Source organism: Myotis lucifugus, unplaced genomic scaffold (genome assembly GCF_000147115.1).
Source record: "Myotis lucifugus unplaced genomic scaffold, Myoluc2.0 scaffold_72, whole genome shotgun sequence".
NCBI classification, from domain to species: Eukaryota; Metazoa; Chordata; class Mammalia; order Chiroptera; family Vespertilionidae; genus Myotis; species Myotis lucifugus.
In genome coordinates this window covers 4,674,792-4,696,628 of record NW_005871120.1, presented here as the reverse complement: position 1 = coordinate 4,696,628, position 21,837 = coordinate 4,674,792, and the positions used below count along the sequence as shown (strand labels likewise).

Here is a 21,837-nt window from a genome sequence, read left to right as displayed (position 1 = left end):
ATATATGTTCTTTAGCTAATCCTATCACCTTTATCCTGTCACCCCATCCCCCTCCCCTCAGGCACCAGCCAGTCTCCATTTTCTCTGTATAGAAAAACACTCACCTCAGGGTTGATCTGGGAATTACAGGGATTGATGAAAGAAAAGCACCTACCAGCCTGGCCAATAGTAGATGCTTAATCAATGTGCATTTCTTTCCCTTTCTCCTGCTTTCCAGATATATTGGGTGAACTGACTATATTTAAGGAGTAGATGCATTTGTGGCTCTTGCAGCTTCTTTCAGGAGTTGAGCACTGGTTGTGGTGGTTATGCTGAATTGATTTGGTTCGTGGCTTCAGTGGTTTTTTTGTATATATCACCTGAGTTTTTGGTCTGGCTTCTTCAGTGGGAATTGTTTTCTTCCAAAAGTTGAACTACACCAAGTACTTTTTTTTTTAATGATCATTTTAAAAAAAAATACTTTTTTAAATTGATTTCAGAGAGAGGAAGGGAGAGGGAGAGAGAATTAGAGACATCAATGATGAAAATCATCAATTGGCTGCCTCCTACATGCCCCCTACTGGGGAGTGAGGCTGTAACCCAGGCCTAACCAGGAATCAAACCATGACCTCCTAGTTCATAGGTCCACACTTATCCACTGAGCTACACTGGCAGGCCACCAACAATTATTTCTTAAGCATGGCCAGCTCTGAAGCTTTAGTCTGAGTAGCTCTTACCCAACACCCTCAGCTTTAGATCCCTGGGACTCATCTCTTCTCCAAAGATACATGTGAATTTCTTGTTGGTAGTACATTCATTCACTTACTTAATTTAATGATGGCCTATTATGCACCTAGGCACTGTTCTAGACCAAGGATATAATAGTGAACAAGAAAAAAAAATGGCCCTAACTGGTTTGGCTCAGTGAATAGAGCATCAGCCTGCGGACTGAAGAGTCATAGGTTTGATTCCGGTCAAAGGCATGTACCTTGGTTGCAGGCACATCCCCAGTAGGGGGTGTGCAGGGGGTAGCTGATCGATGTTTCTCTCTCATCGATGTTTCTAACTCTCTATCCCTCTCCCTTCCTCTCTATAAAAAATCAATAAAATATATTTTAAAAAAGAAAAAAAATGGATATCCACATGGAGCTTGTATTCTAGTGAACAGTAAATAAGAGAAAGGTTATGCTTTACTCCTTGTAGTTAGACAAGGTCATCAGGTCATTTTGTTCAGTGGGTTGCTAGCAGAAGCCTCACTTCTGGGATGAAGCATTTATTTGTTGGTACAAGACTCTCTAGTGCTCTCCTTTCTTGCCTCAATCGTGGAAGCACATATAGAGAGAGGTGTCATGAGATCAAACCAGTCTAGAATGCTGAGTCCCTTACATAGTGGGTTAGCTGTTCTGTGAGTCCCCCAGGCCTATAATGGGCTTTGTGGGAATAAGAAATAAACATTTGTGTTTAATCACTGAGATGTGTGCTGTGTGTTTCTGCAGTATTACCTGGGCTGTTTTTAATAGAGGTGGGTCTTATATTAGAGCTTTGAAACTTTTTTTTCCATTTCACTTGGCCTTTGGCCCTCAGGAAAGATCTAGTTCCTATAAATGCTCCACCAAGCTGATGTAACACTGATGGGAACATTAGGAACTTACAAGACTATAGGTAAAAGTCAAAATATAAGTAAAACAACAACAGCCCTAGCCAGTTTGGCTCAGTGGATAGAGCGTCGACCTGCGAACTGAAAGGTCCCAGGTTCGATTCTGGTCAAGGGCAGGTGCATGCCCTTGGTTGCAGGTGCATGCCCTTGGTTGCAGGTGCATGCCCTTGGTTGCAGGTGCATGCGGGAAGCACATCAATGTTTCTCTATGTCTCTCCACCTCCCACTCTCTAAAAATCAATGGGAAAAATATTCTCAGGTTAGGATTAACAAAACACACACACACACAAATAATAATTTTTAAAAAGTTTCTTCATCCTGTAACTATCGTGAGTAAGCATTACCCAGCATTAAAGCTATTTGTCCTCCTAAAGAGAAGTTCACATTTCCAAACTATTCTTCTTTGAGTTAAGAGGCACTCTTATAGCCCTGGCTGGTGTGGTTCAGTTGGTAAAGAGACAGACACATAGATCAATGGAATAAAAAGTCCAGAATTAGATCCACATAAATATGGCAAGTTGATTTTTTATGGGCAACTTTTTAATGTAACATTGACATAAAAATAAGCATTTAAAAGTGAACAATTGAGCTTGGCTGGTATGGCTCAGTGGTTGAGCCTTGACCCATGAACCAGGAGGTCACAGTTTGATTCCATTTAGGGCACATGCATGGGTTGCAGGCTTGACCCTCAGGAGGGGGCATGCAGGAGGCTTCGGATCAATGATTATCTCTCATCATTGATATTTTTCTCTCTCTCTCTCCCTCTCCCTTTGTCTGAAATCAATCCTATATAATAAAAGCCTAATATGCTAAGTGTCTGGTCAACTGGTAGGCCATTCAACCAATCAAAGTGTAATATGCTAATGATATGCTAAGGCCGCTCAAGCGCTCACTATGACATGCTCTGACCACCAAGGGGCAGACAGTCGACTAGTCGACCAGTTGCTATGATGTTCACTGACCACCAGGGGACAGATGCTCTGACCAGTAGGTTAGTTTGCTGCTGGGGTACGGCCGATCTGGACTGAGCAAGATGGGCCAGAAACACCCTGGAGCCCTCCTGCAGTCCCTCCCCAGCTGGTCAACCTCCCGCACCCCTCCCCAGCCCCGACCGTGCATCAGTGGGGTCCCTCAGCCTGGCCTGTGCCCTCTCACAATCCGGGACCCCACGGGGGATGTCAGAGAGCCAGTTTCGGCCCCATCCTGCAGGCCAGGCCAAGGGACCCCACTGGTACGTGAATTCGTGCACCAGACCTCTAGTAAAGATATAGTTTTAAATGAGCAATTGAGTGACAGTATATTCACAATGTTGTGCAACCACCATCTCTATCTAGTTTCAAAACATTTCCATCACTCTCAAAGAAAAGCACATATCCATTAGGTAGTTGTTCCCCATTCCTATCTCTCCAGAGTTTTGGCAACCAGAAATCTTTTTGTGTCAGTAGATTTATCTATTCTGAATATTTAATATCAATAGAATCAAGCAGTTAAAAAAAAGGGGGGGGTGTCTGGCCTTTTTTTCCAGTTAGCATAATGTTTTTGAGGTTCATCTACATTGTAGCATGTATCAACACTACATTCCTTTTTTGGCTGAATAATATTCCATAATATTAATATACCACAATTTGTTTACCCATTCATCTGTTGATGGACAATTGAGTTGTTTCTACTTTTTTGGCTATTATGAATAGTGCTGCTATAAATATTCATGTACAAGTTTTTGAATACCTGCTTTCAATTCTTTGGGGTATACATCAAGGAGTGGAACTGTGGGGTCATATGGTAATTCTATGATTAATTTTTGAGGGATAGTCAAACTTTTTTATAGTGGCTGAACTATTTTACATTCCCACCAGCCATGTGCAGGTATTTCACTTGCTCTACATCCTTGCCAACACTAGCTATTTTCCTAGTTTATATTATTACTAGAGGACCGATGCACGAAATTCTGCAAGAGTAGGCCTTCCTTCCACCAGCTGCTGGCACCAGCTTCCTTCTGGCACCCGGACCCAGGCTTCCCTCGCAGCCCCGACTTCATCCAAAAGGTCATCTGGAAGGACATCTGGTCTAATTAGCATATTATGCTTTTATTATTATAGATTATAGACATTTAAATTACTATGAAGTGGTGGTTCATTGTAGTTTTTATTTGCGTTTCTTCAGTGACTAATACTATTGAGCACATTTTTATGTGTTTGTTGATCATTTCTCTTCTTTGGAAAAATATCTGCTCAAATCCTTTGGTCATGTTAAAATTGGGTTGTTTGTCTTTTTACTTTTTTAAAAATATATATATATTTTATTGATTTTTCTACAGAGAGGAAGGGAGAGGGATAGAGAGTTAGAAACATTGATGAGAGAGAAACATTGATCAGCTGCCTCCTGCACACCCCCTACTAGGGATGAGCCCGCAACCCAGGTACATGCCCTTGACCGGAATCGAACCCGGGACCCTTCAGTCCGCAGGCCGATGCTCTATCCACCGAGCCAAACCGGTTAGGGCTGTCTTTTTACTTTTGAGTTATAGGAGTTCCTTATATATTCTGGACATTAACCCTTATCCAAATATGATTTGCATATATTTTATCTCCTTATGTAGGTTTTATTTTCACTTTCTTGATAATGTCTTTTAAACAAAAATTTTAAAATTTGGATGAGGTCCAATTTATCTACTTTTCTTTGTTGCTTTTGCTTTTAGTGTCATATTTAAAATCCATTGTCAGCCCAGCTGGCGTGGTTCAGTGGTTGAGCATCAAGCTAGGAACCAGGAGGTCATGGTTCGATTCCAGGTCAGGGCACATGCCCAGGTTGCAGGCTCATTCCACAGTGGGGGACCTGCAGGAGTCAGTGGATCAATGATTCTCTATCATTAAAGTTTCTATCTCCCCCTCTTCCTCTTCTTTCCTCTCTGAAATCAATAAAAATATATTTTTAAAAAATAAATAAAATCCATTGTCAAATACAAGGTCATAAAGATTTACCTGGATATTTTCTTCTATAGGTTTATAGTTTTATTTGTTATATTTATGTCATAGATCCATTTTTATTAATCTTTTTGGATAGTGTGAGATAGGGGTCCAGCTTGATTCTTTTGCATGTGACTATTTAATTGTCCCAACACCATTTGTTGAAGAGACTATTTTGTCTGCCATTGAATGATCTTATTGAAAATAAGTTGGCCATAGATGTCTGGGTTTATTTCTGGGGCCCTAATTCTATTTTAGTGGTCTATATGTCTCTATATAATCTTAGTACCACATTATTTTGAATACTATAGATTTGTAGTAGGTATTGAAGTTGGGAAATGTGAATCTTTCAACTTTGTTCTTTTTCAATACTGTTTCGGCTAATCAGGGTCCCTTGCAATCCCATTTGAATTTGAGGATTAGCTTTTCCATTTCTTCAAAAAAAAAAAGACCATTGGAATTTTGATAGGGATTGCATTGCATCTTCAGATTGCTTTGGGAGTACTGCCATATTAACAATGATAAGTCTTCCAATCCATGAACATGAAGTACTTTCCTTTTATGTATGTCTTCTTAATTTATTTTAGCAATGTTTTGTAGTTTTTAGTGTACAAGTCTCATCTCCTTAGTTAAATTTGTACCTAGGTATTTTATTCTTTTGGATACTATTATAAATGGAATTCTTTTCTTAATTTAGTTTTCATAGTGTTTATCACTGGTGTATAAAAATATAACTGACTTTTCTTCGTTAATCTTGATTCTGCAATTTTGCTGAATTTGTTTATTAGCTTTAGTAGTTTTTATGTGGACTCTGGAATTTTCTATATATAGAATCATGTCATATATGTTTACAGAAAGATTTACTTCTTTTTCTCCCAATTTGAATGCCTTTTATTTCTTTTTCTTGCCTATTTACTCTCTATAAAACGTCCAATATAATGGTAAATATCAGTCGTGGTATTAGGCATCTTTATTTCATTTCTGATTTTAGGCAGAAAGATTTTAGTCTTTTCTCATTGAGTATGATGTTATTTGTACTTTTTTAAACAAAATCTTTATTGTTCAGATTATTACATATGTTCCTTTTTTTTCTCCATAGCTCCCCTCCACCCGGTTCCCACCCCACTCCAGGCCTTCCCCCCCCACCCCACTGACCTCCTCCATAGGTGTAAGCTCTTTGTACAATCTCTTCCCATACCCCCCTAAAACCCCTCCCCCCAAAAAATTGTCATCTTCTCCCTTTCCATGCTCCTGATTCTATTACATTCACCAGTCTGTTCTGTTCATCAGGTTTTTTTATTCATTTGCTTTTTAGGTTCACTTGTTGATAGATATGTATTTGTTGTCACTTTGTTGTTCATTATTTTTGATCTTTACCTTTTTCTTCTTCTTCCTCTTCTTAGAGAATACCCTTCAGCATTTCATGTAATACTTGTTTGGTGGTGATGAACTCCTTTAGCTTTTTCTTGTCTGTGAAGCTCTTTATCTGACCTTCAATTCTAAATGATAGCTTTGCTGGGTAGAGTAATCTTGGTTGTAGGTTCTTGCTATTCATCACTTTGTATATTTCTTGCCACCCCCTTCTGGCCTGCATAGTTTCTGTTGAAAAATCAGCTGACAGTCGTATGGGTACCCCCTTATAGGTAACTAACTGTTTTTCTCTTGCTGCTTTTAAGATTCACTCTTTGTCTTTTGCCCTTGGCATTTTAATTATGAGGTGTCTTGGTGTGGTCCTCTTTGGATTCCTCTTGTTTGAGGTTCTCTGTGCTTTCTGGACTTCTAAGTCTATTTCTTTCACCAGGTAGAGGAAGTTTTCTGTCATTATTTCTTCAAATAGGTTTTCAATATCTTGCTCTCTCTCTTTTTCTGGCACCCCTATAATTCGGATGTTGGTACGCTTGAAGTTGTCCCAGAGGCTCCTTACACTATCTTCATATTTGTGGATTCTTTTTTCTCTTTGTTTTTCTAGTTGGGTATTTTTTGCTTCTTCGTATTTAAAATATTTGACTTGATTCTTGGGATCCTCTAGTCTGCTGTTGGATCTCTGTATATTATTCTTTATTTCAGTCAGTGTATGCTTAATTACTAATTGGTCCTTTTTCATATCCTTGAGGGTCTCACTAAATTTCTCAGAGGTTTTTAGAAGATTCTTGAGTAAACTTATAACTGTGGTTTTGAACTCTATATCCAGTAGTTTGCTTTCATCCATTTCTTTCATTTGTGACTTGTTTCTTTGTCTCCGCATTTTGGCTGCTTTCCTGTGTTTGTTTCTATGTATTGGGTGGAGCTGCTACGTCTCCTTGAGTTGAGAGAGTGGCCTTGTATGGTAGGTGTCCTATAGGGGCCCAGTGGCTCAGCCTCCCTAGTCACCTGAGGTGGACACTTTTGGTGCATCCCTTTGTGGGCTGTTTGCACAGTCTTGTTGTAGTTAAACCTTGATTGTTGTTGGTATCACTGGGAGGAATTGACCTCCAGGCCAATTGGCTGTGATGACCAGCTGTGTCTACACTGGAAGATCTGTTGCACAGATCTTATTAGTTGATTTTCTTACGTTGAAACCACCCTTGCATTCCTGGAATAAATCTCACTTAGTCATGCTATAAAATCTTAATGTGCCGTTAAATTCAGTTTGTTAGTATTTTGTTGAGGATTTTTGTATCTGTATACATAAAGGATATCGGTCTGTAGTTTTTTCCCTTGTGGTATTTTTGTCTGTGGCTTATTTATTTATTTATTTATTTATTTATTTTGGTTAATCCTCACCTGAGGATATTTTTTTCCCATTGATTTTAAATAGAGTGGAAGGGAAGGGGGCAAGGGGAGAGAGAGAAACATTGCTAGGAGAGAGTCACATCAATTGGTTGTCTCCCAAGCATGCCTTGAATCTGGGCGGGGAACCTGAAACCTAGATGTGCTTCCTTGACTTAGAATCAAACCTGTGACCCTTCAGTGCACCAGCCAAAGCTCTAACCACTGAGCACACTGGCCAGGGCTGTGGCAAATTTATTTTTGACAAAGGTGCAAAAGCAATTCAGTAGAGAAAGGATAGTCTTTTCAATACATGATGTTGTAACAATTGGACATCCGTATGCCAAAAAATTAATGTCCACCTAAACTTCACACCTTATACAAAAATTAACCCCAATGGGTCATAGTCCTAAATGTAAAATCTAAAACTGTACAACTTCCAGGAAAACATAGGAGAAAATATTTGTGACGTGGAGTTAAGCAAAGTGTTCTTAGGACACCAAAGCATAATCCATAAAAGAAACATCTAATAAAATGACTCTGTTAAATTTTTTTATTTTTATTTTTTTAAATATATTTTTATTGATTTCAGAGAGGAAGGGAGAAGGAGAGTTAGAAACATCAATGATGAGAGAGAATCATTGATTGGCTGCCTCCTGCATGCCCCCCACTGGGGATCGAGCTGCAACCCAGACATGTGCCCTTGGCCGGAACCGAACCTGGGACCCTTCAGTCCGCAGGCTGATGCTCTATCCACTGAGCCAAGCCAGCTAGGGCATAAATTTTTTTTAAATTTCATATGAAAGACACTTAAAATAAGAAGACTGCTTTGGAAAAGAGTCTGATAGTTCCCCAAAAGATTAAGCATCTATATGACACACCAGTTCAATAATTAGGTATGTATATGAAAAAAAAAAGATATGTCCACACAAGAACCTGTTTGCAAATGTTCTTAGCAGCAGCATTCATAATATTATTCATAATAACCCAAAGGGGAAACAACCCAAATATCCATTAGAAATAAAACAAATGAAGTATAGCCCTAGCCGGTGTGGCTCAGTTGTTTGGAGCATCATCCCATGCACCAAAAGATTGTGGGTTTGATTCCTGGTTGGGGCACATACCTAGGTTGTGGGTTGGGTGCCTGGTCAGGGTGCGTATAGGAGGCAATCTCTCTCTGTCTCTCTCTCTCTGTCTCTCTGTCTCTCTGTCTGTCTCTCTCTCCCCTCTCTCTCTAAAAAAAAATAAATAAAAATTTTACAAAGGACCTACAACCAATATTACTCAATCCAGAGAAGCTTTCATTTAGAATTAAAGCAGAAATAAAGAGCTTTCTAGACAATAGAGCTAAAGGAGCTCATCACCACCAAACCAGTATTATAAGAAATGCTAAAGGGACTTCTTCAGGAAAAAGGGGAAAAATATAAAAATGTGAATAATAAAATGGCAGTAACTATATACCTATCAATAAGTACTTTAAATGTAAGTGGATTAAATGCCCAATCGGAAGACACAGGGTGGCTGAATAGAAAAGAAAAAAAGACCCATGCATATACTGCCTACAAGAGAACCACTTCAGATAAAATAAAAAAAATAGACAGACTGAAAGTAAACAGATGGAAGAGATATTTCCTGCAAATGGAAATGAAGAAGAAAAAAACCTGGGGTAGTAATATTTATATCAGGCAAAATAGACTTTAAAACAATGGCTATAACAAGAGATAAAGAAGGACCCAGCAATTCCATTTCTGGGTATTTATGTGAAGAAACCCCAAACACTAATTTGAAAAGACACATGCATCCCTATGTTCATTGTAGCATTATTTAAAATAGCCAAGATTGGAAGCAACCTAAGTGTCCATTGATAATTGACTGGATATAGAATATGTGGTCTATATGTACATTGGAATATTACTCTGCCAAAGAAATAATGAGCCTAACCGGTTTGGCTCAGTGGATAGAGCGTCGGCCTGCGGACTGAGGGGTCCCGGGTTCGATTCCGGTCAAGGGCATGTACCTTGGTTGCGGGCACATCCCCCGTGGGGGGTGTGCAGGAGGCAGCTGGTCAATGTTTCTCTCTCATCGATGTTTCTAGCTCTCTATCCCTCTCCCTTCCTCTCTGTAAAAAATCAATAAAATATATTTTAAAAAAAAGAAATAATGAAATATTGCCATCTTCAGCAAAATAGAAGGTATAATGCTAAGGGAAATAAGAGAAAGGCAAATGCCATATGACTTCACTTATATGTGGAATCTAAAAACAAAATGGGGGGAACAGGGGGCATATGTAATACTTTCAACAATAAAGAATTTTAAAAAAAGGATTCTGCACATTACCTTTAGGTCATCCAGTATACCACCAAAAGGAAGCCAAGTATATAAAATCAAAATATACACAACCTTTTTATAGCAGCAGGTCTGGTTCAAGTGCTGTGACTGGAAAGCAGCTGGTGCTTGCAATGGGTAAATAATTTACACAGGATTGAGAGGCAGTTAGAAAAACTAAAGATTTTTTAAGTGGTGTCAATTTCAGTATTTAAAGATATAAATTTTAAGTTAATAAAAATATGTTTGTGGTTGTAAAAACACACACAAAATAAAAACAATCAAAAGAGAAACAAATTCATAGATACAGAGAACATTTTGATGGTTGCCAGATGGGTTGGGGGCATGGGTAAAAAAGGGGAAGAGATTAAAATGTGCAAATTGGCAGTTAAAAAAACAGTTATGGGGATATACAGTATAGCATAGGGAATATATAGTCAAAAACATTGTAATAAGTTATATAAATGTCTAATCACTATGTTGGACACCTGAAACTAATGTAATATTGTATGTCAACTGTAATTTAAAAATAAATGTTTTGGGTTTTTTAGAGAGAGGAAGAGAAAAGGAGAGAAAGAGAGAAAAACATCAATTGATACGTGCCCCAACTGGGGATCAAACCCAAAACCTGAGTCTGTGCCCCAACTGGAATTGAACCTGTGACTCTTCAGTGCTCAGGAAGAACCACACCAGCCATGGTGGAAGTTGACAACTTTTTATATGAGATGACCAACTTGAAAAAAATCTTACGTGTGGAGAACATTTTTTAAAAATTTAAGGTCTTAGTGACCACAGTCATCTTCCTACTAGTCTTGTGGGCTTCATCCAAAGCTGGACAAGGTTCTCAGCCAAGGACAAAGAGGAGCCAAGTCTTTGGAACCTGAAATTCCCACCTAAGAATGTACAGCCCTCTTTCTATTTCTGCCCAGAATTTCACAATCCTGTCTCACTGTGGATTTTCATTTCGCTTTGAAGGAGAGAAGGCTATAACATCCTTAACTCCTGCCTGGCCAGTGTGGCTCAGTGGGTTAGCATCAACCTATGAACCAGGAGGTTATGGTTCGATTCCTGATCAGGGCACTGCCTGGGTTGCAGGCTCGATCCCCAGTGTGGGGCATGCAGGAGGCAGCCGGTCAATGATTCTTTCTTGTCATAGATGTTTCTCTCTCTCTCTCTCTCTCTCTCTCCCTCTCCCTCTCCCTTTCTCTCTGAAATCAATAAAAATAGATTTTTTAAAAACCGTCATAATTGTCCTGGCTGATTTGGCTTAGTGGAGAGAACATTGGCTGAAGGGTCCTGGGTTCAATTCTGATCAATGGCACATGCCCAGAATTTTAAAAAACATATTTTTTAAAAAACCACCATAATTTCTGCTGGGAAACTAGTGTATCCTTGCTCTGAACAAAGAACGCATGGCTAGTGGCCTGAGAACTTTCTGGGCCATATCAGGAAAGAAATTCTTCCCCTCTCCTGGAATTGGTAGTTGGGGGTTCTCCTTGACATGTGCTGATATTTCTGAGACATCCAGTGAGACTGGTTCTGGAAGATACATTGTCTACTTCATTCACTGATTTATATCTGCTTCCTATCTAGCACATTATAGGCAATAAAATATTTATTGAATGCCGAACCGGTTTGGCTCAGTGGATAGAGCGTCGGCCTTCGGACTCAAGGGTCCCAGGTTCGATTCCGGTCAAGGGCATGTACCTTGGTTGCGGGCACATCCCCACTGAGGAGCGTGCAGGAGGCAGCTGATCGATGTTTCTAACTCTCTATCCCTCTCCCTTCCTCTCTGTAAAAAATCAATAAAATATATTAAAAAGTATATTTATTGAATGAATGAATAAATGTATTCTGCAATTTCTTACCTGTCTACTACAGACCATTCAGAGTAGCTGGCAGGCAAGTCAGTTACTTGTTGGGAGCTCTAGTAGTTGGGAGCTCCAATACTCTGTTTCTTTTTCTGCTCAGCAGGCTAGAGGATAAAGCAATTTGGAGGGTGGGGACAACCTAAAGATGCAAGGTCAACAATTGCATCACTGTTTCCTAGGCCAAAGCAGACCCAGGAGTGGGAGGAGCCTACTAGTTGAGTATCTCCATTTCCTTAGAATTTTGCTTGACTTTCAGTGACTCCTCATTTATCAATTCCAATCTCTTTGAGCTGATATGCAAACCCTTCAGTAATCAATCCACCCAGGCCATCTCCCTCTTCCAGACCATAAATCTCCAATTAAGTCACGTTGTCCCAAAGAGGTCACAATGAAGTCCAACACTTTGCCTTTTTCCAGGATTTTGACAGATGTTCATTTGTACCTCTGTAGAGCAGACGTAAGTATGTGATTCTGGGAACTGGTCTGCATAGCTTGTCATAAGGGCCATGCTTAGTGTCATAAGAACACTGTATGCAAGGAAACCTGGAGTGGCCCCAGGTTTCCCCTCAAACTGGGGAAACTGAAGTATATTCCTTTTTTATCTTTCAAATAAATTTTATTTCTCAACATGTTACTTTTCTAATTCAACAAGTATATCACTGTATGAGTGGTGAATGCATAGGGTCCTTGCTATTTTTAATGTAAATTCCTCATGTTTTAGATTTTACTCTTTTTAACATTTGTAATTGCTATTTGTTCTAAATATGCTACACTAGAAAATGTATGTCATTAACATATCCAATGAAATCTATTAATTCTAATCTTAGATTTTTTTGTAAATTCTCACCCGAGGATATGTTTCTATCAATTTCTAGAGAAAGAAGGAGGGAGAAAGTGGGAGAGAGACAGAGACAGGGGGGAGAGAGGAGAAACATTGTTCAGTTTGCTCCTGTAATGTGTCCAGACCAGCAACTTCTCCCCAGTGTGGGTCCTCTGGTGGACAATGAGGCTGGAGCTATGGTTAAAGCTTTTCCCACATTCCCCACACTGGTATGGTCTCTCCTCTGTGTGAGTCCTCAGGATAGAACCTGCAATTTTTTGGTGTATGGAATTGAGACATCTGGCCAGGGCTAAAGTATATTCTTCTGGCCTACCTTGACTCTCCTTCCCCCAAATTTAGAAAAACAATTTTTTGAGGTAGAATGTACATTATTTTTGCTCATTTAATTCCTCAAAAAGGCAGGGACCATGTCACTTGCTTTTCACCATAGCTTAGCCAAGGTACTAATAGCTCATGTGCATGGGGGCCAAGGACAATGTACCAACTTTCTGTTACTTCATATACATGTATATTTCACAAAAGCTTAAATTTTTATGCCTTGTTCTAGATTGGTAAGTTTTAATTTGGTTCTACTGCTCTTTAAACCTAGCCTTCCTTTTACCTGCAGTCAGAGCCTCCCCCAGTTCCTGCATTTTCCTTATACCTGTGATCTCCATTTTTGGTGATAGCTCAAACCCGTCCCAACCCAATTCTATTCTTCCTTTCCCCATTTCCTGTCCCTTATTTTTTCTCTGTATGTCCTACTGCCCTGAGGCAAGTTCTACACTTAAATCCTTATCAGGACCCTGCAGGCTTCAACATGAGTGTGAGGTTTCTAATTGAGAAAACTACAACCAAAGGCCAAGGAAGTGGAGGGAGAAACTCCTTTATTTTAGTCAGTAATAATAATAATACTTATAAATTTGTAAAAAAACTTTTAAAAATATATATATTTTATTGATTTTTACAGAGAGAGAAACATCGATGAGAGAGAAACATCGATCAGCTGCCTCCTGCACACCTCCTACTGGGGATGTGCCCACAACCAAGGTACATGCCCTTGACCAGAATCGAACCCGGGACCTTTCGGTCCGCAGGCCGATGCGCTATCCACTGAGCCAAACCGGTTAGGGCTGTAAAAAACTTTTTAAGGGAGAAGAAACCAGGAACTGGGTTGGGGATGGTGGTAAAATGCGAAATCTTACAAAATTAGATATTATGATTGCTAAAAGATTAGGTTGCATATATTTAGTATTACTCAATGGCTTAATGTATCCTTCCTTTCTGTTTCTTTTTTGGTGATGGCTGTGTTGCAGAACAGTTATCTTCCCTGAAGGTCACAGTAGTATATAACAGTAGGTGCCTAGAAGTCAATTATTGGTTTAGAATAGATCCAGGTTGTTAAAATTCTAGATGTGCTCCCCAGGAGAGGGGAAGAATTTCTTCCCTGATATGGCCCAGAATGTTCTTAGGCCACTAGCCATGCGTTCTTTGTTCAGAGCTAGGATAGTTTCCCAGCAGGAATTATGGTGGGTTTTTTAAAAACATATTTTTATTGGTTTTAGAGAGGAAGGGAAAGGGAGAAAGAAACATCAATGATGAGAGAGAACCATTGATCAGCTGCCTCCTACACGCCCCCTACTGGGGATCGAGCCCACAATCCAGGCATGTGCCATTGATTAGAATTGAACCCGGGACCCTTCAGTCCTCAGGCCAACGCTCTATCCATTGAGCCAAACCAGCCAGGGCAATTATGGCGGTTTTTAAAAAAATCTATTTTTATTGATTTCAGAGAGAAAGGGAGAGGGAGAGAGAGACAGAAACATCTATGATGAGAGAATCATTGACCGGCTGTCTCCTGCATGCCCCACACTGGGGATCGAGCCTGCAACCCAGTGCCCTGACCAGGAATCGAACCATAACCTCTTGGTTCATAGGTTGATGTATGTTTAATGTATCTTTCCTTTCTGTTCCTTTTTTGGTGGTGGCTGTGTTGCAGAATAGTTATCTTCCCTGAAGGTCACAGTACTATATAACAGTAGGTGCCTAGAAGTCAATTATTGGTTTGAGCCACACTGGCCAGGCAGGAATTACGGATTTTAGAGCCTTCTCTCCTTCAAAGCAAAATGGAAATCCACAGTGAGACAGGATTGTGAAATTCTGGGCAGAAATAGAAAGAGGGCTGTGCATTTTTAGGCTGATTCCTATTCCTGGACATGGTTCTTGAGATTCAGTTGTCAAGTTTACTGTTAAGCCAGGGATTGGCAGGTAAAACTATCCACAGAATAAGGAAGCTCTCAGAAACAAATGTTGACCTAAGGAGTTGATGTCAGGTTTTCTACATATTTGTCACATCTCTTGCTTTCTGAAATGTATCTCTTCTATGTATATCCCAATGGCAGATGAGGGAAGAATTCTTAGTGAAGCTTTTCTCACACTGGAATCACTTATGTGGCTTTTCCCCAGTGTGGGTTTCCTGGTGGGCACTGAAGCAGGAGCTGTTCTTGAAGCTTTTCCCACACTGGGCATGCTGGTACAGGCCCTCCACAATGTGGACTTGGCAATGAGGGCTAAATGGGAATTTGTTGACTCTCTTCCCACAGACAGTGCACTGATAAGGCTTTTCCCCAGTGTGGGTTCTCTGGTGGACAATGAGGCTGGAGCTCTGGTTGAAGCTTTTCCCACATTCCCCACACTGGTATGGTCTCTCCCCTGTGTGAGTCCTCAGGTGGGCAGTTAGGATGGAGTGCTCACTGAAGCCTTTCCCACATTCACTGCACTTTTGAGGCTTCTTTCCTGTGTGGATTCTCTGAAGCCAACAAGATAAGAAACCTGGCTAAAGTGTTTGCCCATTTTGTGACATTTGAAGCCTTTTCCAGTTCAGGGGCTAGCTGGTGATGAGAGGAGGGGGAATTCTAAGAGGATTCTCTCCCACACACAAGATGTATCCAGGGCTTCTCCTAAGTCCAAAGTCTCTGGTGACATATAGTTTCCTGGGATGGAGCTGTCTCCTCATTCTCCCCTGGACACTGTCTATGTTGCTTTCCTGGCATTGGTTCACCCATCTTGCTTGTATTTAGCTCAGAGTGCCAAAACACTTTTCTACTAGAATTTCTCCATAAATCCTTGTTCATTTCTACTTCTTCTGAATCATCCCATTTTAGATTCTCTTTTATAGTCCCATTCTTCATCTCAGAACCTGAAAGAATAAAATTACATTGGACTCTGGAGAAGGAAAACAATGGAATGAGGAAAGAGTTACAAATAAACTACTATAAAGAGGGAATACCTAATTGGAATTCTTCATGTGACTCAGTCACAGTCAGTCTTCTGCTAATGAAAGGCCTAACTTTTATTTTCCAATTGTAATACTTTTTAGCTCCAAACTTGTGGTCACTGATAAATATACTGTACACCTCCCCCCCCATTTTTCTCCTATTCTGTATCTTTTGGGATATTCTGACATGATGACAAAACTGAAGCAAAGAGGTAAGCTGTCATTCTGTCTGTAGGTGTATTCTCAATTCTTTTTTTAAAAATATATTTTATTGATTTTTTACAGAGAGGAAGGGAGAGGGATAGAGAGTCAGAAACATCAATGAGAGAGAAACATTGATCAGCTGCCTCCTGCACACTCTCCACTGGGGATGTGCCCACAACCAAGGTACATGCCCCTGACCGGAATCCAACCCAGGACCCTTGAGTCCGCAGGCCGATGCTCTATCCACTGAGCCAAACCGGTTAGGGCTGTATTCTCAATACTTGAATGGCCTAGCTTCTGCGAGCAGAATCATAAAAGGTCACTCTGAGTTTGGGCAGCTGAAACAAGAATAAAGCAAGTTTCTTTGTGTGTGTGTGTTAAATATGTTTTTCTTGATTTTTAGAGAGAGAGGAAGGGAGAGGGATAGAGCGATAGAAACATGGATGAGATTGGCTGCTTCCTGCATGTTCCCTGACCAGGAATTGAACCAGTGACTTCTTGGTCCATGGGTTGATGTTCAACCACTGAGCCACACCAACCGGGTTAAAGCAAGTTTTTGAATATCTGGTAAGCACAGACTTAAGTTATGAAAAGAGGGAAGAGGAGAGAGTCTGAGCTGGAGACCTAACTGGCAATCTAAGGAAGGAAAGTAAGTGAAACTCCATGAAGAAAAAAAATGATATGGACTCTGTGAAAGAGACCAGCAAATGCAAAATTTGGGCTCTAAAGTGCAAGGAAATAATACTTAAACTCCATGAAAATCGAAACTCTCTGGCAAGTATATGGTCATTCATCAAGAAGATGACAAGGCCAAGAGCAGAAACAACCCTTTCTAAGTATACTTTCCAATCCTTTGACCATCAGAGTAAAGAGTCTTACCAAGTATGTTTGGGCACAGGACTGGCAGGTCAACTCCCCTAACTTCCTTCCCAGCAACCCTGTAGTCCTTTTCATCTCTGGCTATATTATTTTTAGTGGTACCTTGTCCAACCTCTGTGGACTCCCTGTTCTGCTGACTCAGCTCTCCAAACTTCATGTAATTTCCCTCTTGGCTAGAAACAGCATCATTAGCCACAGGAGGTTCAGAGAAGCTTGAAAGGGCATCCATTTCCTCATAAGAGATATAAGGCCAGGCAAACGATCTCTCCTCACTTTGTAGTAACCTGACTATTGGCTTTTGAATTTGGTGTGACACTGCTATGGGGTCCTCAGAAAACCCTGCTCCTGGAGTTGTTCCTGCACAGCCTGTAGATCTGGGTGTTCTGCTGATGGGTCTGGAGTTATGAAACAGAATTGCTGGGAGTGGCCAGGAGTATTTTGGTCTCATTTCCCCAGTGTATACCCGCACCAATGGTCAAAGAACACAGGGATCATATCAGAAAGGACTGGATACCTAAATGCAGAGTTTTAGCAACCCAACATACGAATTTCTCAACCAATGCTACAACTGGCTACCATCATTCCTGGAAGGTATCTCACTGTGGGCATTTTTCCTAAAACAAAAACTTTCAATATCACAGACAAGATATCCTCTCCAACTGAGAAAGATTGTAGTGTATTTACTAAAGCTGCTCTTTGTATTTCTTTTTAATTATCCTGAATCCCACTCACTTTCCCTGAAAGAGGATTCAATAAGGATAGTGCTTGCCTATCTCCACACTGGTAGGAATCCCTGAGGGGATGTGGCCACATAAGAGGATATGGTGAACAGGCAAGACTTGGAGGCAAGCAAAGATTCAGAGGAAAGAAGAGATGATCATAGGGGACTTCTGCCTAATCCCACTTCTGATGCCTGAGTACCACCTGATCTGCCCATCACTATCTGTTACATCTCCTGTCATCTTTGTAGAAGCAAGAAACTACATCAGTTATTATCCCAAGGTTAGAATAAGCAGTTATTCTAAGGAGAGCAGTCTGAGGAGAGCAGTTCAGGCTGGCTGGTGATGTGAGATCCCTCAGCACACACTCCTGCACCCAGCTGAGGCCCAGCATTCCTTTTAAGGGGTGCCCATCTGGGTCAGTTGATGAGGACTCATTTGGCTAGAGCTAGTCCAGCACATGCATTCTGATTATATCTGGTTGTGATTCTCTGAGGGGCACACAGCCTCTATCATCACCCCTTCTAGTCCACTCTGTTCTGAGCCACCATCTCATTTAAGAATTACACCATAGCTGCATCTTTGTGTTTTTTAACTTATTTTCAATTACAGTTGACAACCAATATTATATTCATTTCAGATATACAGCATAGTGGTTAGACATTTATATAACATATAAATTGATTCCCCCCCCCATAAGTATTGTACTCACCTGGCACCATACATGGTCACTATAATATTATTGACTATATTCCCTGTGTTGTACTTTATATCCCTGTTACTATTTTATAACAACCAATCTGTACTTCTTAACCCCTCATCTTTACTCACCACCTCCCAAACCTCCTCCCATTTGGCAACCATCCATTTGATCTCTGTGTTTATAAATGTGTTTGTTTTATTTGTTCATTTATTGTTTTTTAGATTCCACATATAAGTGAAATCATATGGTATTTGTATTTCTCTGTCTGACTTATTTCACTTAGCATAGGACCCTCTAGGTCCATCCAAGTCATTGAAAATGGTAAGATTTTCATTCTTTTTTTTAATGGCCGAGTAATATTCTACTGTATATACAGGAGTGGGCAAAAATAGCTTTACATAATATAAATAAATAATACAGTAATTAAGAAATAATAATACAAGAATAAACTGTGTTTTGTGTACTCACAACTGTAAACCTACTTTTACCTCATCCTGTACATTTTGGATATTATCCTCTTATCAGATGTATTATTGATGAATATCTTCACCCATTCAGTAAGTTGTCTTTTCATTTTATTTATGGTTTCCTTTACTGTGCAAAAACTTTTTAGTTTGATGTAGTCTCATTTGTTTATTTTTTTTGTTTGTTTCTCTTGCCCAAGGAGACATATCCAAAAAAATATTACTTAAGAGCAGCGGTCGCCAACATTTTGGACCTCATGGACCACCAGTGGTCCGCGGACCACCGGTTGGCGACCACTGACTTAGAGCAATGTTAGAAAGTTTACTCCTTATGTTTTCCTCTAGGAGTTTTATGGTTATCTGTCCAGTTTTCCGAGCACCATTTATTGAAGAGATGATCTTTACCCCTTTGTATATTCTTGCCTCCTTTGTCATAGATTAATTGGCCATATAAGTGTGGGTTTATTCCTGTTCTTTCTATTCTGTTCCATTGATCTATGTGTCTTTTTTTATGCCAGTACCATGCTGTTTTGATTATACTATAGTTTGTGGTATAGTTTGGTTTCAGGTAGCATGATACCTCCAACTTTGTCCTTTCTCAAGATTGCTCTGGATATTAAAGGTATTTTGTGGTTCCATATACATTTTAGGATTATTTGTCCTATTTCTGTGAAAATGTCATTGGTATTTTTATAGGGATTGCATTGAATCTATATATTGTTTTGGGTTTCCCTGGTCTTCTTCTTTTTTAAAAAAAATATAATTTTGTTGATTTCAGACAGGAAGGGAGAGGGAGAGAGAGAGAGAGAGAGAGAGAGAGAGAGAGAGAGAGAGAAAGAAACATCAATGATGAGAATCATTGACCGGCTGCCTTCTGCAGGCCCCCTACTGGGGATGTGCCCTCACTGGGGATCCAACCCAGGACCCCCCCAGTCCACAGTACCATGCTTTATCCACTGAGCCAAACTAGCTAGGGCTACTCTGGTCTTCTTGATTCCACTCTTGACCTCCTACCATCTTTTTTCAACCCAGCAGTCAGTATGGCCCCTCTCCTTTTTCATTCAATTCAACTAACATATTGAATGTCCATTATGCTAGTTTCTGAGAAATGCAAATATGAATATGACATGGAATCCACCAGACATGGAGGCCACTGTCTGGTAAAAGTTTCTGTAACATGAGATGTAAACAAATGTTTAAGTAGAGTTAAGTACCAAATAAATTGAAATATTCGAAGTTACTTTAAAACTATTACTCCCCTGCAAGGCTACCTCCTTATAACTCAGAAAGTCCAATTCCTTACAAAATTATTTATGTAGGGATGCAAGGCCCTTTCTTAGTGATTCTTAAATGATCTGTGAAAAAACATTATTAAAAAATACAACAAAAATTCAGTTGGGTAGTACAGCAATGTCAAACTGCTTTAAAATTTTCTCAATACTTACTCTCAATTTCAGTTCACGTCACTTCCAAAGGCACTGCCCTACATGATCTGGCTCATGGATCTCATTTATTACCCTTTTTCTCTCTCAGTCCGCAGTAGGTCACAGTGGCCTCCTTGCTCAGGCTCCCCTCCAGCCTCAGAGCCTTTGCACTGGCTATTCTCGCTGTCAGTTCCACTCCTTCCCCAGAGACCCACATGGCTCATTCCTTCTCCTCCTAGTCTTTGTTCAAATGTCATTTTTTTCAATGAGGAGTACCCTAACTACCCAAACTAAAAATGAAACCCACCCTCTGCTCCCACACTCTTGACCATTCTTACTCTGTTCCATTACCCTGCAGCTGCAATGGGACCTGATTCCTAGACTAATGACAGCCTTTTGAATTCACATGATGATACCTTCTAGGACATTACCCACCTTCCACAGAGAATGCAGTATTCATTCCCCAGGCCAATGTCACCTTCATTCTTTTTTTAAAAAATATATTTTATTGATTTTTTACAGAGAGGAAGGGAGAGGGATAGAGAATTAGAAACATCGATGAGAGAGAAAATTGATCAGCTGCCTCCTGCACACCCCCTACTGGGGATGTGCCCGCAACCAAGGTACATGCCCTTGACTGGAATCGAACCTGGGACCCTTCAGTCTGCAGGCCGACACTCTATCCACTGAGCCAAACCAGTTAGGGCTCACCTTCATTCTTTTATGTTCTGCTGACAAACTCTAGATATAACATCTACTCAGATAATTCATTACTTTGGTGATAGTAACATACCTGACTTTGGCCTTCCAATTTCACAACTTGAAACAAAATCCCCTAGACTACCCAGACAACATACGGGTTTAGGTACTACTTTCTCCTATATGTATAATCTGCACATGGCCAACTGAATGGCTTTATGTTGGGTTCCACTATACGTTTTATCCCAGTGTACCCCCAACAGTGAGGGAACAGGAATCATTCAATTTATAGCTAGAAGACAAGACCTAGCTTGGGGGAGCTGTTTGCTAATAAGTGATTAGTACCAGGATACGTACAGAGAGGTCCTCAAACAAGTGGCTCTGGAGCAGCTATAAGTGCCAGACCTCCCAGTTTCCAGGACTGGCTGCTTGCCGTCCAATTTTTAGCTGTGTCGGTCCTCCACTGTCCTCGCACCCCTCTTCATTCCACTTCCATGGGCGTTGACTTGTCCCTTTTGCCTCAACAGCTGTGTCTGCCAAGCTCCTAGAACAGTGATGGCGAACCTATGACACGCGTGTCAGAGGTGACATGCGAACTCATTTTTTTGGTTGATTTTTCTTTGTTAAATGGCATTTAAATATATAAAATAAAAATCAAAAATATAAGTCTTTGTTTTACTATGGTTGCAAATATCAAAAAATTTCTATATGTGACACAGCACCAGAGTTAAGGTAGGGTTTTTCAAAATGCTGACACGCCGAGCCAAAAGGTTCGCCATCACTGTCCTAGAAGAACTGGAGAAGCCTTATGAGGACAGCAGATCTTCCATCTTCTCTTGAAAGGCACAGGGCTCTTGACAGCCACTGTCCCAGAGGCTTCTGAATTATGTTTGGCACTACTCCTGAGTGCAGTGGAAACTTCATTCACAGAAGAACTAACTCCCTCTATAGCTGGCTGCTGTGTTTGTGTACCCGGGGTTTCTCATAAAACTGAGGCTCATTGACAACAGACAGGAAAGTCCTGGTTTCCTAAGATTCCCATGGTGAACCTGCCACTTTCCCAACTGCCCAATACAGCGCTTTTGTGTGACTCCTGATTTGT

The 21,837-nt window shown here is 40.4% G+C and overlaps 1 protein-coding gene across 9 annotated transcripts in view; it reads left to right on the top strand.

The window, feature by feature from the left end:
* The window catches only part of ZNF75A (zinc finger protein 75a), a 39,655-nt gene that overhangs the window by 13,792 nt on the left and 4,026 nt on the right, over positions 1-21,837 (top strand). For 2 of the 9 annotated variants that reach the window (XM_023755284.1, XM_023755279.1), the window contains one exon: positions 10,227-10,745. The exons of 4 other annotated variants lie outside the window; for them this stretch is intronic. In XM_023755284.1, coding sequence (XP_023611052.1) covers positions 10,227-10,330 — 104 coding nt within the window. In that variant the 3' untranslated portion in view covers positions 10,331-10,745. Of the gene's footprint in view, positions 1-10,226; positions 10,747-11,268; positions 11,322-15,530; positions 15,560-21,837 lie in introns of those variants that run through there. 3 more of the 9 variants (XM_023755287.1, XM_023755286.1, XM_023755290.1) reach the window with 3 other exon arrangements.